Source organism: Neomonachus schauinslandi, chromosome 1, assembly GCF_002201575.2.
Source record: "Neomonachus schauinslandi chromosome 1, ASM220157v2, whole genome shotgun sequence".
Lineage (NCBI taxonomy): Eukaryota > Metazoa > Chordata > Mammalia > Carnivora > Phocidae > Neomonachus > Neomonachus schauinslandi.
Window position 1 is genome coordinate 53899081 of NC_058403.1, and position 19578 is coordinate 53918658.

The window sequence follows — 19578 nt, forward strand, 5'->3', positions numbered from 1 at the left end:
TGCCAGTTGTTTAGGAGCATGCTAAGAAATGCCAGCCTCTCAGCACTTGGATACTTTAGGGCTCCTAGTCCTATGGAAGAATAGTTTGGTGTCAGTCATCCTTGCTAGGGGGAAATGAATGTTCTTGATCCCAGCCAGTGTCTTATTTGGCTGCCGAGAGAAAGCTCCTTGGGTCATTTGCTTTGTAACCTTGCTTGCCTCCATGGTGTATGTCAAGTATATCAAACCAGAATATTAGTTTTAAAATTTCTTGAAACATAGAATCATGAAGGATAAAATAATAAAGCTGCATTTTATGATAAATATGTATTTGGGTATTCATACAAAAAATACACCATCATATATCAAGTTCTTATTACTTTCTAATTCACCTCAGTCTACTTTCCTCCTTCGGAAGTGATATTAAGCCAGAAAAATACAAAGTAGTTCATTCTCATGCTTTATTCCATTTCACTGATGAAATATCTTAATAAACTTAATAAACTTAGTCATTTGTTTTTTGAGAGGGTAAGAACATCATCATGAGGTCAGTGTGTCTGAAACTTTAACATATATTTAAATCATCTGGTGATTTTGTTACAACGTAGGTGCCAATTCAGTAGCTCTGGGTTGGGGGCGGTGGCGGGAGGGATGCTAAGATTCTGCATTTCTAACAGGCTCCTGTAGCGATGCCACTGCTGGCCTGTGGACTACACTTTGAAGAGTAAGGCATTAGGTCACTTTATGTTTTTTGAAATAGTTCTGTATTGTCTAATATGGTAGCCACTAGCCATGTGCAGCTATTTAAATTAAGAAAAATGAGATATAATTCAAATTCAGTTCGTCAAAAAAGCAGCATTTCCGGTGTTCAGTGGCTAGTAGACCAAACCAAATCTAAAACATTTTTATCGCAGAAAGTTCTACTGGACAGTGCTGATTAAAATAAAATATAGTTGCTTAAATAAAGTATAATTAAACACTGGCAGTTACCATTCTTGACAATCTTCAGAATTTTCAAAGGCCTAATATTTTTTATGCCATTTGGTTGCCAGAGCCATTTACTTGAACAAAACCCTGGATGGTTGAAAGGCTTCTGCGGTGATTAATCTTTGTGATTTCTTTTGCTTGGGAATATATTGTTTTTTGTTGGGATTTTTTGACAGCTAGACAGCAGCATGCTTGTTGAGCACTGGCTGTGGCAAAGCACTGTATTCTACTTCATTCTTTTGGAATAGTCCCTGTCCTACAGGAGCTTAGGATGTAATACGAGAGACCACATAGAAAAAGAGCATTAATGTGGAATGTTTGACTTCTCAAAATTCATTTTCAGATGAAATGCCTATCTTCAAACTTGATTATAATTATTTCTATCACCTGCTTCATATAATTATCATTTCTGGTACTGACATTGTCCGGCAAATATTTGATGAGGCTATGCCACCCCCTCTTTTGAAAAAAGAGCTTCTTATACACAAGAATGTGCTGGAACCCTACTACAACCATCTTTGGACCAATCACCCTTTGGGTGGAGCATGGCATCTGCTTTATCCCCCAAACAAGGAGCTACCACAGTCCAAACAGTTTGACTTGTACCTCCTCTTAGCTCTCATAAAACATTTGAATGTATTCCCTGCACCCAAAAAAGGCTGGAATATGGAACCACCATCTTCTGATCTCTCTAAGTCTGCAGACATCTTGAGGCTGTGCAAATACAGGGATATCCTCCTTAGTGAGATTTTGATGAATGGTCTCACTGAGTCACAATTCAATTCAATTTGGAAAAAAGTTTCAGATATTCTTCTGCGCCTTGGGATGAAGCAAGAGGATATTGAGAAAGTGAAGGAGAATCCCATTGAGAATATCTCCCTTGATTACCATCAACTGTCCATCTACCTAGGCATACCAGTACCAGAAATCATCCAGAGGATGTTATCCTGCTATCAACAAGGTACAAAATAATTACTTACTTCAGCTGGTAAACCTTCACTGAGTATCTGCCATGTGCCAGACACAGTGCTAAGGGCAGGAGATTCAGTGAGCTCACATTCTTGGGAGGATAGACTCATCAAGAAACTAATAAAAATCATAGTGCTAGAGATGTTCCAGAATCCTACCCTAAGAGAGTCCAAAAAAGCTTTCTGGAGAGTGTAATATTTAAGGAATTCTTAAATGACATGTAAAAGTTAGCCCAGTGGAGAAGATGGAGAAGGACATTTCAGAAGGAAACAAGAACAAAGGTATAGAAACAAAAATATATTGTAATGCAGGAACTAAAAAGTTTTGCCTTATTGAGATCAAAGTAGGGGAAAGTTAATAAAGAAAATACATTCAAGAGGATTTCTCTTGACATGTCGAGGAGTTTTTGTTTTCAGAAAGGAATTGTTGAAGATTTTTAAGTAAAGGAGTTTTATCACTACTATAAAATTAAGGAAAACCATGGAATACAGGTACTGTGTGTTTCAAGGATACCCTTTTAGATAGCAGGAGTATATGTTTTCTCCTCCTTTCTATCAGAACCATGACATTTAGTTTAAAAGTTTGGCAGCTATCCATTGGCCATGCCCATGGGTAATTAAAAAAAAATAAAATAATATTTATGCAAGTATCCAAGGTCAGCAGTAGCCATTCCCAGACATTGTCTCTTGATATGGGAAAGACTTCATATCTCCTCTTCCACATTCCTGGATAGCTTCTCATTTGTCGTCATGGGGAGTGGAGTTCAAGGCATGTCAGCATCACTGAAACCCGTACAATGCTATTCTGGGTTACTTTTCCTGGTCCCCAAGTTATTAGTTGTATTACCTACTGAGCAACTGATGACCACACTGATGCTATGTAACCGTACAACTTACCAGGTTTCCAGTAATTGTTGAACCGGTCCAGATTTTCTTCAGAGATAATTGCTAGGCCCCAATAATAGTCCTTTTACTAAGGTTCTGGGATACCATTTTTTTTTCCTGCTTAACCTTTAAGAGCTTTCTTTGAGCATAAAAGAAGAGAATGCTGACTTTGATGATATGAGAAAGTCATGCAAGAACCCTTGACTTAAAATAAGAGACTTTTTTTTTTACATTGAGATTTTTCGTAACAAACGAGAATAAAGGTAATATTTGGGAAATACTTGAGCACTAAATAAATTCAAAGCATTTCAAGCAGTTCTCAGGTAGACTGAAAAACTTCAAGTTTCTTTAATAGAGGCTTTCCTAGTATCTTATCTCTTTCCTAGTAGTTATTACAGTTGCTGTTTTCATTTGTTTGATTAATATCTGCTGTTCCCACTAAATCACTGTAAAGTTGTCTTATTTCTTCACCATTCAATATCTAGAGCCTAATAGGGCCTGATGCATTGTAGATGCTTAATAATTATTAATAGGCAAGAGAGAGGGAGGACTGATCAGGATAATTCATATTGCTAAAAAAATGCTCAAACTTTCAATGGAGGTTTGCTTCATAATTGACTATTATTACTTCATGACCTTAGACTTTTTAAATTATAAGAATGTGCTACTTGTTTTAAAGTGTTTATATTCTAGGCATTATCTATTATGAACTATCAAAATTTTGTTTTCCTTTTCTAAACAGGAGTTTATAAGCTTTATGTTATAATCTAAAGATTATGCCTTGTTTAAACTGGATTCATGAGTGAAGCTAGTTTTTTTACAGTTATAAAATTAATTGGTGCAAAAAAAATAATAAAATTAATTGGTGCAGCGTAAAAATCTTCTGGCTTTTCTTAGTCCCAGTCAGATATTTTTTGGTTGCATTTGCAATTGTACATCTTAAATTTTTTCTTTATGTATCATAGGAATTGCTCTACAGTCAATAACGGGCAGTCAACGTAAGTATGTTTAAAAACAAAATGCCTAGATGACTTTCCAACTTGGGACAGCTAGGGGATACTTACAGGCGTTTTACTTGGTCAGATAAACTGTATGATAAACCGTAATTGTTTGTTATAAGCTTGGAAAATCATGTGGTCAAATTACTACTGGTCAGCTGAATGTAGTATGAGGCTTTTTACTCTGCTTTGGTCTTAGTGCATGTGCTCCAGGATTTACCCGTAGTTTGTTAACTGTTTTTAACACATTGGATACTTCAACAGGCAGAAATGTCTGCCTGCTTGCTTTACCTGCTCGTATATGCTACTCTTTAGCTTATGTAGCTTTGATCTGGTTAACTGTGCATTGTTAAACTATATACTCTTTTTGCCAGGTGGTGAATTGCTGATTTTTTTAATTTCTATTTTTGTGCTCTTGTGGATTTTTTTTTAATGCAATTCATATTGTGCAAGTAAAATTATACATAAGAAAACAACACCATGGGTTTTGTTTGGAGTAAAATTATACTTAAGCAATAAAAATGTTTAAGTTAGAAATAAAAAATGTTCATTATCCTAAAATTATACTAGTTTTAGTATTAATAGGGTCAATGTCAGGATCCTCAAAAACTTAGTATTTAGAGTCGACTTAAGTTCTGAATATCTAATATTTAGAGTCACTTAAGATAACAGTATTTACTGATATTTAGAGTCTACTTAAGATAACAGTAAAGTATCAACATTTGGGTTTGTACTGATTGGTTCTAGGCTAATATCTGTACCTATTTGGTCATTGATAAATGGGCATTTCATTTTCATCTAGTGATGGAACAGAGTAAGATGTCTTCTATTTCTGTTTCTGGGATGGTGTTTTATGGTGGGGGGGGTGGGGAGGAGGGATTTGTTTATAATAGGATTTGTTTATAATTGAGGCTAAAACTGTGCATCCCGATTTTGAGTGTTTTGTTTTTAACATTTAGGTATTGAAATAGAAGAGTTACAGAATGAGGAAGAAGAACTAAGTCCACCCCTCATGGAGTACAATATAAATGTGAAATCAAACCCTGAAATACAGTTAGCAGAAATGAATAAAGATGGAGCGTCAATACCCAGTGAATCTTCAACAGAATCTATTAAAGATCTCCAGGAAGTATAAGCTCTCATTAATATTCAAATTAGAACTTAATCAGGGCCTTTAGTTTGTTGCGTGTGCTGTCCTTACAGCATCTCAGATGATCTTAGTTTGTTTATCATAGTGTTTACACAGAGCTTGAATTGGAATGGTTCTTTCCCTAGTACTTCTTCCAGAATCTTTCCTGCCTTAACCGTTTATTTTGCCAGCATTTACTGAACACTTGTTATGTGCCAGGCACTATGCTAGATTTCTGAACATGTTTCTTCATCCTGAGTGATGGGAAGTTAATAGAAACTAGAAGAAAGCATAATGGGGAACAGAAGAGAGAAAGAAGAAAACAGGGATATTTCAATGCCATTTGCACAGGAGTAGAATTAAAATCATGCAGGATGGAATCTCTGTATTTCTTTAACAGTTATTATATGGTCACTAAGTTATTCCCAGACTTAATTTTTCCTCTTATGGACTTGAATATGTTGATTTTTTTTAAGTCCCTTCCTCCTTTGTTGCTCATGCATGCACATATGCAAATGAGGATCTGTGAGGTTTTTTTCTATAGCCTATTCATTGATATGTTATTCCTTTATAGATCAATGATTTTTTCAAGAGCAGAAGACTGAGATTAAAATCAAAGTGAAAATGAAAATAATTTTCTGGGCGCCTGGGTGGCTCAGTTGGTTAAGCGACTGCCTTCGGCTCAGGTCATGATCCTGGAGTCCCTGGATCGAGTCCCGCATCGGGCTCCCTGCTCGGCAGGGAGTCTGCTTTGCCCTCTGACCCTATCCCCTCTCATGTGTTCTCTCTCATTCTCTCTCTCTCAAATAAATAAAATCTTTAAAAAAAAAAAAAAAAGAAAATAATTTTCTATAGAATCTAGGAAGAAAATGTGATGTATAATATTAGAAGATAAAAGATTTCCATGGTTAGAGGAAATATATTTTGCAAAATAACTTATTGTGCAGTTTGAATTGCATATTAATTGATTTATTTCTTGTCAGGTTAAGAGTAAACCAAAGAAAAAGAAAAAGACTAAGAATAAAAAGGTAAGTGACTGCATTAGCATTATAATAGAGGGATGTCTAATTATGAACACTTAGATTTAATACATGGATTTACTGTTAGAACTTAAAATTAATTCAAGTAGACATATAACATAAATGACTTACAATCATTATTGAATATGTGGCTGTAGAGAAGTCTATATATATTAGATCCTGAATGATTTAAACTTGCAGTGTGTCCTACTTCACTTCCCTAAATCACAATTATACATTTAAATATACAAATGAGAAACTTTGAAGTATTTGGAAATTTCATTAATTTCTGCATACCACTCTGATTTAAAAAATGCCTACTCAGTGTTTGAAAAACAGCTTCTCATCATATTTCTAGTGATATATTCAGAAGCATTTTTCAAAACCTTAAGAAATCTTGATTTTCTTCTTTGTGTCCAAGGCTCTCACCAATGCAGTAATGTACAAAAATGGTACAAATCAAGAAGCTTCATTCATTCCTTTTCTTTGTTTTGCCAGTTACAAAATAAACAACTTCTTGTTACTATCTATAACAGTTTTAGCAAAAAGTCTCTTAATTGCTTGGAAAATTTCAAAGGAAAGTTGAGTCTTGTTTTGTTTTTGACTTAATTTTTTATTTAACTATGACTGTATTTCTGGAGCAATTTTGTTGTTGTTCAGAGCAAAATTGAAGGGAAGGTACAGAGATTTTCCATATATCTCTGGCCCCCACACATGAATAGCTTCCTCCATTATCACCATCCCCCAGCAGAGTGGTACATTTGTTACAATTGGTTAACCTACATTGACATATCATAATCACCCAAAGTTCATTTACATTTTGGTTCACTCTTGATGTTTGTAGATTCCTATGGATTTGGACTCAAGAGTTTTGTTTTTTTTGTTTTTTGTTTTTATCAAGCATAGAGCTAACCATTATGCTTTGCAAACTTTATGGTGGGGAAAAAAAAAAGTTTTATTTTCTGGCCTGAAACATACACTTAAAATCTAGATGTACTCTGTAGATCATATTATAAACTTAGAGTATTTGCCCAACTACAATCAGGTAAGCCCATGTTATCTAGTCTTTTGGAAGTATACACAAATTTTAATCATAAATGAAATTTAACACAATGAAGGGAAAGTTACAGAACACTTAGGTGAAGGGTAAAATAAAGGTTATTTATGCTCTGATGAATAAAATATCAATATCATTTTCATGTTTATCATAACCATCATTTATTATAACTTACCATTTCATTTAAAAGTTATTTTGAAGGGCGCCTGAGTGGCTCAGACGGTTAAGCGTCTGCCTTCGGCTCAGGTCATGATCCCAGGGTCCTGGGATCGAGTCCCGCATCGGGCTCCCTGCTCCGTGGGGATCCTGCTTCTCTCTCTCTCTCTCTCTCTGTCTCTCATGAATAAATAAATATATTAAAAAAAAAATCTTAAAAAAAAAAAGTTATTTTGAAAACTATGTTTTTAAAAGATAAATAAGAAGACTTACTTTTAGGCAATTCTTGTATGACAAAACACAACCTGGTCCATTATTTTAGCTGACATTTTAAAATTTTTGCCAAACATTAGTAAATCCCAGGTCTAATACTACATAAAGCTGGCCAAGTAAATACACAGTTGCCAGACCAAAGGGGTATAGTTTATCTCTTCCAAAAAGGTATATAGTTTTCTTCCAAAAAGTTAAAATATGGTTACTCAGATTCTCAATTTTAGTTCAGTGGAAAGTCCCACTTTTATGTCAAATTGAAATTAAACAGGGAATTAACACAATTGGAAATAAATGTAAACACAGCTCAAAACTTCACATGCTAGTAATATTGTAAATGTCTTATTAAATGTCAGAAAGTTTTTTTGTTATTTTTTACAACCTAAGTTTTTTTTCCAATTTATTTTATTAGAAGAAGTTGAGATACTTTGAAGATAATTTTATCAAGATAAGATTTGGACATTAGAAGAGAGATCTTATATCTTTTTTATCTGAATTTTAAAGTATAGGACCTAAAAATGCTGAAATTTTTGCATATGACTATTTCACATACAATAATCCTATTATACTTTGTTATTGTAGGTACAAAGAATTGTCTGGTTATAATATAAGCAACCAGTTGTAAAAAGCTAAGTCAATCACATTCTCTAATCAGGAGTTTCCTCATGAAAAATTCTAGCATACAGAAATTAGCTTGTGTTGTACAGAATAAGAACAAAGTCCCTATGAATGAAGTTGTGTCCTCTGTTAATGGTTTGTTCTGCAATATCTCTACCTAACATTAAGTTGAAGTCCTACAAAGATCTATCAGGGACTCTGGAAGAATATGATGAAAAAGTAAAATTTGTATAGCAAATAGAGGGAACAGTAGTGATAACTTGTAACTAGTAGATAAAGAGACTTTGTAGTTACTCTTTCTTCATTTAGGATTTTGTATTCAGCTTCTAATATGTCCAAATTATAAATAACTCTTTTGGGAGTTAATTAGATCCTCCTTCCTACTCCCACTTCCCACCCAGGGGAATTAAGGGTTAAAATAGAAAAGGGAGATAAAGCAGATGGCAGAAGAATAGAAGGCTTTGTGATGAAGCCTTTGGGAAAAAAAGAAACATGGCAGGAAATAAATCTAGCCCCTCAAATTGGGTGTGCTCTCTACAGAAGGGAAGTTGCTGAGATGCATGTAGAACAGGCTGATGCATGTGTTGACAAGAAGTTGTTATATAAGAAGAGCTAAAAGTTTCAGAAACTATTCACCTATACTAAGTATTCATTATTAACAACCAGATGTCTTTCCAGTCAGTTGGTTCCAGGTAAACTGGAACCAAGGTAGGAGTTGATAATTCTAAATCATAGAATCAGATTGGCACTGGACATTGATCAGACATTGAAATGCAAAAATCCATTTAGTATATAGAAATAAACAAAACAAATTTGTAAGTACGTCATGGAATCTGGGGGAAGAAGACCCTGAAGTTTCTTGTAAATAAGAGGTGGTAGTAGAAGTTAATACTCTAATTTATATAAAAGTAATTAATACTCTTGGGGCGCCTGGGTGGCTCAGTTGGTTAAGCGACTGCCTTCAGCTCAGGTCATGATCCTGGAGTCCCGGGATCGAGTCCCGCATCGGGCTCCCTGCTCGGCGGGGAGTCTGCTTCTCCCTCTCCCACTCCCCGTTTGTGTTCCCTCTCTCGCTGTGTCTTTCTCTGTCAAATAAATAAATAAAATCTTTAAAAAAAAAAAAAAAAAAATGTGCTGGTTAGAGAAAACTCTTTAAAAAAAAAAAAAGTAATTAATACTCTTAATGAAGGGTAATGTATAAAAGTAATTAATACTCTTAATTAGTATGTGTTGTCATTGATACTACCTGTATGTAGTATCAATGACTACCTGTATGTAGTATGTTGCCTTTATAGTTTTACTTTAATGAACTTAAAATTTAGGGTTTTTTAACCTTTCCTTCTAATTGTGATCTCCCTGACACTTTTTCTATAAGATTTCTTAATATATCAGTTTGCTTTTACCTTATGTGTAGATTTTCAAGAACTCTTGTAGTTAGTAGTATTCCATAAAGGAGAATTACACATACTCTGTCCCAAGATTATCAGTAGGTGCAAACTTGGCCCCAGTACTTATTTCCAATATCTGAATCAATAATTTTTAAGTTGTCTTATGAGTCAGTGGTAGATTACAAAACCAATTTAGTGGGTCACAACTACCATTTTATAAAATAAATAGAATTAGTAGGAATAAAAAAAAGCTTCAGAATTCATCACATAGTGTCTTAGTTCAGGCAGCTATAACAAACACTACCATGGACTGGGTGGTTTAAGCAACAAACATTTATTTATTTTTCACAGTTTTAGAGGCTGGGAAGTCCAAGATCAAGGTGCCAGCAGATTAGGTGTCTGGTGAGGGCCCTCTTAGTTTGCAGATGGCATTTTGCTCTATCATTACATGGTGGAGAGAAAGAGCACACATGAGAGCAAGAGATCTAGCTCTGGGGTCTCTTATAAGGGCGCTAATTCCATCACGAGGACTGCAGAGCATCATCTAAACCTAATTACTTTCCAGTGGCCCTACCTCCAATTACCATCACATTGGGGAATTAGGGTTTCAGCATATGAATTTGGGAGAGGCACAAACATGCAGTCCATATAACACATACTATGGGTAAAGTTTATTTAGTGGAACTTAAATTTCAGTTTTATACTTAGTACAAAGATCTATATATAAGTGCATTTACATCATGACATAAAATATATTTCTTATTTTGACTGTGGTCAAAGAAGTTTGAGAAACACTGATCTAAATCTATGCTGTACGAACAAGTTGATATTACTATGCTGTACAGACAAGTTGATATAGATTACTAATTCTTGATGCTGTTTTTCAGAATAAGGAATCAAAAGAAGAACAAGTGTAAGTATTGGTTTAATTTTTCAGTTTTTCTTACTATTTTCAAAGTGTGCTTTGCCGGTATGACACAGCCTTGCCTTGAAAAGTGTTCTAAAAGAAGAAGGTACAATCCCTTGTCTTAATAACTTGTCACTTTTTAACAGAGTGATAAAAAGTAAATTATCATTTACTTTGGGAGAATAGAATCTCTCACTGTTTTTATATAAGGCTACTCAAGAGTCACACAGTACTAACTGCTTTTTTATTCAAAGACTAATTTGGATCCAGCATAAAATCTTTTAAAATATAGTCTAGGTTGTGGTTAGCCAAATCTAATTTAGGTAAGATTTAACCTTAAAGAACAGATCATTGTTTGTCCTAATGACCTCTTTGATGGAAGAGTTTATTTTGATTTGGTTTGTTTAACCCACAGCTTGTTGTTGTTTTTAATCCCAATTGTTAACTATGAATTTTGAACCTTTACTGGCAGCCTTTTAATGTCTGAAGCTCACTGTTATTTGTACAACTATGTGATTGATGACAATGTAGTAGAGGATGGAAGTAGGGGAGACAATGAAGAGATTCATTATACCCACCAAAAAGTTTGTTAATTGAAAATCGGTAACTTTAGAGAACTCACTGTGAGGACATAAATTATTAAGATATCTTTAAAATGGTAGCAAGAACATATTTTAACTTTAAAGTCATCACTTGTAGTTGATATTTTCTCACTGATAATGGCGTGATCTACTTGGTAAGTAAATGGTTCATCATCCAAGATGGGTTTTCATGTTCTCTGTCAAGTCAGCAAGTTGAGCAAAACAATACTAGAGCAATAGTTTTTTGATTTTGGCTTTTTTCAAGCCAGGTCTAGGTGCCATAAAAATAATTTACTGAAGAGTGAAACAGTGCTATCAATCATTTTGCTTATTTTACCTACAGTGTAGACCCAAACCTGAATGATCATCAGATTACCCAGGGACCTTTGTTTTCATATGAGAATTTTCAAATATGCATAAAAGTAAAGAGAATAATATGCATCTACATTAATATATGTAACTGGCATCCTGATTCAGTAATTACAGTGTTTTTCCACATTTGCTTCATTTTCCCTTAACATTTTCTTCCTTGTTGAAGTGTTTTCAATCCTAAATTTCATGTAATTTTACCTCTACATGCTTCAGTTTGCATCTCTTACTGATAGCATTTTCCTATATTATCACAATGCTATTATTAAACTTTAAAAATTTAGGAATAATCTTCTGGAGCTTTTCAAAAATACAAATTCTTCTATATACTTAAGAGTTGTCGGGGTACCTGCAAAAATAATAATTAAAAAAAAAACTCCAGATAATTTGAAAAATTGATTGGGTTTGGGAACCAGTGGTCTACACAAGCAATTGATTTCATTGAACTTTCCAAAATGTTTGAGTCATTCTAGAATACCTTAGTGATACCTAATGACTATTTTATAGTGTTTTACAAGTTACTCTGCAAGCATTAGATGCCATTGTTTTCTAGGTTTCAGTGCCTAAAAGAAGTAATAATGCATCCTAGAGTTATGTATTTTCTTTCTATTCACTAATCAAGTCATTTATGTCATGTTACAAGTAAAAGTACTATTTATTGTTACCATTTAATGAGATTAAGAAGGAAATTTATAAGTAGTAGGCCAATTTGAAAGGATAGTAGCATGCATTTAAATTTTTAGACATAGGTATAGAAATGATTTAATTGTCATTGCACTTACAGTATTTTCATTCTTTTTTTAGTAGTTTTCTAGTTACTAAAATCCATGTTATCACTGCAGTTTCTTTTTTTTAAGTCCTATTACGAAAGAAACCTCCATTTTTAAATCTACTTTATGTTGCTGTTTGCAGCCCTCTATCTAAATGTACACTGGACCTAAGCAATGAAATTGATTAAACCAACCTACTTGTCAAGAATGCTGAGATGATAAAATAATATAGCAGATGTGATGTTTATCAATATTTCCCAAAGTATTATTTCCCTAAAAGTAACTGGTGTTAATTATTATAATTTGAAAAATAAACTCCATGGTCTCATAATTCTTGAAAACATTAGGATGAATGGAATAGTACCTCGAATGAGTGCTATTTCATATATGCTAAATAAATTCATTGTGAATTGTCAAGAGAAATACATAATATGAGCACTGTTTAAACTTTCTTTGGCCATGAACCCTTCTGATGCTGAACATTTCATGAGACCAGTACAGTATTAACTTGGGAAGCAATGACTTAGATGAAAAACACTCAACCATTATAAAAAATTACACTGATTATGTCACCACTGTAGCCCAACTATGGTAGGAAAGGAAGAGCAGTTGAAGAAAGAGCAAGCAAATCAACACCCAGTCAGTGGATTTATGAAAGATGATGCAAGTGATATTCAAGAGGATTCTGCAACTGAAGACAAGTTCTATAGCCTGGATGAATTGCATATTCTGGACATGATAGAGCAGGTAAGCCTGATCGGACAGGGTACAGCCCTGCCTTCGTTCTTCCAGAAACAGTTGTTAACCTTTGTTTTTGCCATGACTCTTTGAACAGCATGTTAGCCTAGTGGTCTGTGCTGTATTTGTGAGGAGCAAATAAAAACAGGAAGAGGGAGGGACAGGATTGGTAGAGGGGAAAAAGAACCTTAGGAGCTGAAATTTTTCTCTTTAGCCCTCAGACTATTTCCTGGCTTTAATTATTAGGCAGTGTTGATCACAAATGTGTTCCTTGTGAAAGATTTTCAAATACCACAAGGGAAAAAAAACTTGGCTTAATCCCATTGATTTAATTTTGAGAAAAAGCGTTTTATAAAACAAAGGTACGTTCATTTTTAAAAAATTAAACTGGTTGTAGACATGACATGTCTACAAAAATATTAATGTACAACAGTGTTTTGTTTTGTTTTCCTTTGGTTCCTTTCCTAGTAGTGGTCACTTTGGGAATGATGTACCTATATGTGAAAGTGATTTAAGTGCTCAGTAGAACACTAAATCAGACAAAGCATGTGACTTTTTTTTTTTTTAAATCACTTGATTTAAATGAGAATTCTATACTAAGGTAATTTAATGATAATTTCATGAAAAGGTAATTTAATGATAACCTATTCCATAGTATGTAGGAATATTGATTGTCTAAGGGTACATTTAGTAAAAATGATTCCCTGGCTGATAATTGTCATATTTCCTTTTCCCTTTCCAATTATAATAATAGAATACTTATATTTTAACTGAAATGACATAGTCTCAGCTTTGGATTTCAGACTAAAGTTTAAATATGGGGCCTTTGGTTTTCATTCAATAGTTATGAGAGCTCCAAAATACAATAAAAATATGACACACATTTTGGAAAATGTTTATGCCCTCATTTATTCAAAAAACATTTAGCACTTGCTTTTTGTCAAGAGCTATGCTAAGACATGGTCCCTGTGATCATAGTGTTTACAATCCAGTGGAGAAGTTGAATATTAAGCTAAGGTGGTACTGAGTAATAATTAAGTGTTTGGGCACTTCAGGCTGCCTGAGTTAGAATTCTGGCTTCTCCACTTTCTATGTAACCTTGGTAAGTTACTTAATTCAGTTTTATCATCTCTAAAATGGGAATAATAAGTGCCTACCTCATACGGTTTTTACGACAATAAAGGCATTACCAAAAAAAGCTTAAAAATATGGTAAGCATGCACGTAATGTTATCCAGTAGTAGTAGCTGTAGACAAGTAACTGTGGGATTGTTTAGTGATTGCTGTAATTGGGGAGAGGTGGGTTTATCTGCACTAATCGGAGAAGTGATGTTTGCATTGAGACATAAAGCATGAGTAGGAGTTAGATGGCAACTTTAAATCCCCTTTAACTAAAGAATTAGTGTTTTTTTAGAGGAAAATAAGGCATGCATATTCCATTTGCTCATTAGGGCTCAACCAGTAAAGTAACTGCAGAATATGGAGAAACTGAGAAGGAAAAGCTTGCTCGGCAGCGGCAGCTTTATAAATTGCACTATCAATGTGAAGTAAGTACTTTTGCCATTCTATCTGAAGCCAGTAAGAAGTAGTTGAAATGTTCAATTTAATGGTAGTTTCTTTTTTTTTTGAAGAACCCATTTTTTTTTCTTTTAATATATGGTGACTTGAACAGAATTTACTATGAAGTAATATTTTTCATTGATCAGGATTTCAAAAGACAGTTGAAAACAGTGACTTTTCGGTGGCAAGAAAACCAAATGCAGATTAAGAAGAAAGACAAAATCATTGCATCTCTGAACCAACAAGTGGCTTTTGGAATCAATAAGGTTTCCAAGTAAGTGCAAATCTGTTGATAACAGGAAATTCTGGATTTGCTCCTTTATGAACACGATCTTTAAACGATAATCCCTGTGTAGCCACTAGGTGGCATTGTGACTACACATTAGGAACTGCCGACTTACAGGCCTGCACTTGCTTAAAAACCAACTATATTTTTGCCTTGCCAGCTGGATTGAGAAATAAGGAAATGCTCACTCTATATATCAAGCCTTATATATATTGGCTGAACAAGTGTGATTATAATAGAATTACATGAGAAATAGAATTAACTTTCAGGTCATGATTCTAATTTATAAAAATATGACCAATGATTTGCTCTTTCTTTATGGCATATAATGAATTCATTCCTCAGAGACACCCGTGAAATCACTTGAATGCTTTTTTGTATTGGTCTCTCAGAGTTTCTGTGTTCCAAGACTAAGAGATTAAAAATGAATCAAATTCCTCAAGACTTCCCTCCCAACATTGCCTTAACAATCTTAAGTATTAAATACCTAAGACTAAAAATTCTGACTTAATAGAGGAAAATGAGTGTCTTGTTTTATTCTTTTTGTACTAATAACTGTCTCCAATCATATCAGTTGAAATAATATGATTTGTAATACATTATTTTAATACATAGTAATGCTACAGGATGCCAGTTGTCCATGAAGTCTAATTTGAAATCCATTAGTTCTTAGACTGCTAATAGGGTGAATAGACAGGTTCTAGGTAATATCTTAGAGTAAGGAGTCCACAATATCAATTATGAAATTAGAGAAATATTTGGCAAAGATTTAGGTCTTAAATTTTCTCCCATATATGATATCATCCAACCTTAAAGGAATTTTTGAGAAGAACTGGATGCCATAGTGCTGGTAACATAATCTCAGTTAAAAACACTTTGGCTTAGCCCTGCTGGAGTTAGATGCTTCAAGTTCAAGGAGGTGAGGACCTAAGATGGCTTTGGCAAATCTAAGCTGAATACAGTCACTTAAGAATCCACACTTAGGGGTTCAAAACTTTGTCTTTTAGCTTGGAAGGCAATGACCAATCCATATGTATGTTCTATCAGAGATCAGAAAAGTAATGCCATCCATGCAGATGAGCTGCTGCCTTTCTCCTTTACCGTCTGAGGATATCCTTCAACTCTTATAGCTGACCTCGGCACCCTTTGTATGCTTGAGACTACAAACAGACCATTTTAGGGGATGCATATGTCTTCATGCAAGGAGCATTCACCAGACATTTATTGGGGGCCCATTATGTGAGAAGAATTATGTAAGGCACATACCAAGATACCAAGACATGTCAGACATTGTGAGCTAATGGAGAGTACAGATTAATTTGTTTAAAATTACTTAAAACAGAGGGACTTCTAGTTCTGCCAAGAAATAGTAGTAGTATTCCTTGCAAATCTTCCTACTTACAACTAAAACACCCTGGATATAACACAACAAACAAGCAGAGGAAGACTCTAAAAGGTAGAAGAAAATAGACTATCTCGAGACCTTGGTACTTGAGGAATGATATGGCAGTGACTTTTCTTATTGCCTCCCATATATCCTAGATGGGGTACTGCAGAAATCACCAACCTGGAACAGCCAGTAGATAGGGAAAAGCTTCGAGAAAAGCTTGTTTCCTCTATCCAAAGGATCAGGAAAAGGAAGATATTATAACAGAAAGCCTTTTTGGCAGTATCCACCTACTCTAGTCAAGCTCCAGTGGTCCCATACCACCCCTTAGAAGCAAGTAGTGTGTTCCAACATGGCAGATAGCAGAAACCAGATTTCCTTGCTGGGGTAGTATCAGCAGTACTGAGCATGCAGCTGGTCTCCCATTCCCCACCAGGCAGGTAGTGTTGTGGTTCCTCTGCCAGGATAGTGTCAGTGTGATCCAGCAGCAAGCTAAGCCTCTACCTCTGCCCAGCATCAGTGAGACTTAGGGTAACCTGAGGTGGGACTGGTCAGTACTAGGTATCACCTGTACTCTCCTCATGGGGAGCTGAGTTGCCACCCCTGGGGCTAGTTGGCACTCTCTTTTCTCCCCTCTCCCCAGCTGGTGCCAGAGGGGCCCAACATGGATCTCCTGCTCTCCACCCTGTAGCAACAAAGCAATGTGAGTCAGCCCTCTGCTTTCTCCTTCCCTGGTGTCAGTAGGGCCCAACAGGAAGCTGATCTTACACTCTACTCAGAGGCAAAAAGCAGAAAGAGTTGGTGCCCCACTTTCTTGGGAAATGTCAGTGGGACCAGGGAGGAACTGAACTTCTACTCATCTGCATTGAGACAGAGTGTCAGTGTCCAATTTTGGTGGGATGTTGTTAGCAGGGCTGAATGGGAAGCTAAACATATACACTCAATACACATTCACTCAGTCCTCACATTACACAGGGGGTCTTCCTGCTAAAAAAAAAAAAAAAAGATTAAATCCAGAGTCTCATAATATCCAAAATACCTAGGTATACAAAGAACTAGGACAATCACAACATGAAAGAGACAGTCAACAAAGGACAACTTTAAGATGATTCAGATTTGAGAATTGTCTGACGAAGATTTTAAAGCAACCATCATAACAGTGCTTCAGCAACAAAATTGAATTCTCTTTAAACGAGAACCTAGGAAATCTTAGCAAAGAATGTTATAATAAAGGATGGAAATTATAAAACTGAAAAATACAATAACTGAAAATCTTGCTGGATATAATCACTAATAAATTAAAGATGACAGAGGATTGAACCAGTGAATTTGAAGACAGATCAAAAGACGTTACCTAATCTGAACAGCAGAGAGGAGATAAGACTAGGGAAAAGATTTAAAAAAAGACAGAGTCTCAGTGACCTGTGGGACAATAATAAAAGAGTTAAAGTTCTTACTAGAATCTCAGGAGGAGAGAAGAGAGATGGGGGGGTGGTTATTAAAAGAAATGAGATGAAATACATAAATTTACAAATTCAAGAAGCTGAGTGAATCCCAAATAGTATAAACCCAAAGAAGTCCATTCCAAGTCACATAACTAAACAGAAAACTAAAGACAAAAAATCTTGAAAGAACCAGAGAAAAAGAACACATGTGGGAACACAAATTCAAATGACATCGAATTTCTCATCTGAGACCATGGAGGCCAGAAGGAAGTGGCACATTATTTAAGTACTGGAAGAAAAAAACCTAACAGAAAACAAGAATCTTGAATCCTATATCCAGCAAAAGTGTCCTTTAGGAAGAAGGGAAATAAAGACGAGTCTCAGACAGGAAAAGTATAAGAATCTGTTGCTACCAAAGCTACCATTAAAGAATGGCTAAAAGAGGAGCACCTGGGTGGCTCAGTCGTTAAGCGTCTGCCTTTGGCTCAGGCCCTGATCCCAGGGTCCTGGGATCGAGTCCCACATCAGGCTCCCCGCTCAGCGGGAAGCTTGCTTCTCCCTCTCCCACTCCCCCTGCTTGTATTCCCTCTCTTGCTGTCTGTCTCTCTCTCTATCAAATAAATAAATAAAATCTTTAAAAATAAAAAGGGCTAAAAGGAAGATCTGTAAACATAAAGGAAATGATAATAGAAGCTTGGAACTTCAGAAAGGAAAGAACATCAGAATGAGTAAAGAGGGGGGGTAAATAATAAGTCCATCCTATTTCTCATTAATTTCTTAAATCATACTTGGTGCTTGAATCAAAAATTATAATACCATCTCTTGTGGAGTTTAACGTGTAGAGGAAATACAATTAAATTTTAAAAGTGTAGAGGGTAAAGGGACCTATGTGAAAGTAGGGAAAATATCAATACCAGTAGACTATACATATTGTAATACCAAGTGCAACCACTAAGAAAGCTACAGAGAGAGAAAGAGATACATTCGAATGCACTATAAATAAGTCAAGATGTAATCCTAAAAAATGGTCAAATAACCCACAAGACGGTAAGAAAAGAAAAACAGGAAACAAAAAAATATTGGCAAACTTAAGCCCTAACATCAATAATTACCTTACATGTAAGTGATTTAAATACATCAATTAAAAGACACTGGCAGAGCGGATTTCAAAAACAAAACAAAACTAATCCAACAATATGTTATTTACAAGAAACTTCAGTTTCATCAACATAGGTTGAAAATAAAAGGATGGTAAAATGCATACAATGTAAAAACATTAAAAAAGCAGGAATGGTTGTATTAATATCAGATAAAATGGACTTCAGAGCAAAAAACTACTGGAGACAAAGAGGGACGTTACATAATGATGACAGGATCAATCCACCAAGAAGACATAACAACCTAAAGGTGTATGTACCCAACAACAGAGCCTCAAAATATATGAAGCAAAACTTGATAGAACTATAAGGCGAAATAGAAAAACCTGCAGTTATAGTTGGTAATTTCAGCACTGTATTCTCAGTAATTTTATAAAACTACTAGATAGAAAATCAAAGGTACAGAATTTCTACAATCCCATCAACCAACAGAATTTAATCAATATTTATAGGACATGTCAACAGACAACAGCAGAATACACATGCTTTCAAGTGGCCATAAGAAACCATGATAGAACATATCCTGGCCCATAAAAACAACAAATTTAAAAGCAATGAAAGCATGCCAAGCATATACTCAGATCAAAATGGAGTCAAACTAGAAATCAATACCAGAAAGATAACAGGAAAATCTCCAAACTACACAGCGCTTCTAATTAATCCATGGGTCAAAAAAGATTTGAAGGGAAATAAAAATATGTTGAACTGAATTAACATTAAAATACAATGTATCAAAATTTGTGGGACACAGCTGAAGTAGTTCTTTGAAGATTTATAGCACTAACTACACATTTGAAAAGAGTTGAAAAAGTCTCAATCTAATCTAAGCTCCCTCCTCAAGAATCCAGAGGAAAAAAAGCAAAATAATTTAAAACAAGCAGATGGAATTAATAAAGATTAGAAGTAATGAAATTGCAAACAGAAA

General features: G+C 34.9%; 1 protein-coding gene across 1 annotated transcript in view; it reads left to right on the forward strand.

The window, feature by feature from the left end:
* DZIP3 (DAZ interacting zinc finger protein 3) overlaps positions 1-19578 on the forward strand; it is a 95297-nt gene that overhangs the window by 52454 nt on the left and 23265 nt on the right. Inside the window, exons 14-21 of the mRNA XM_044919686.1 lie at positions 1310-1927; positions 3785-3817; positions 4777-4946; positions 5930-5974; positions 10342-10367; positions 12663-12828; positions 14270-14365; positions 14525-14652. Of these exons, the coding sequence (XP_044775621.1) occupies positions 1310-1927; positions 3785-3817; positions 4777-4946; positions 5930-5974; positions 10342-10367; positions 12663-12828; positions 14270-14365; positions 14525-14652 (1282 nt within the window). The remainder of the gene's footprint in view (positions 1-1309; positions 1928-3784; positions 3818-4776; positions 4947-5929; positions 5975-10341; positions 10368-12662; positions 12829-14269; positions 14366-14524; positions 14653-19578) is intronic.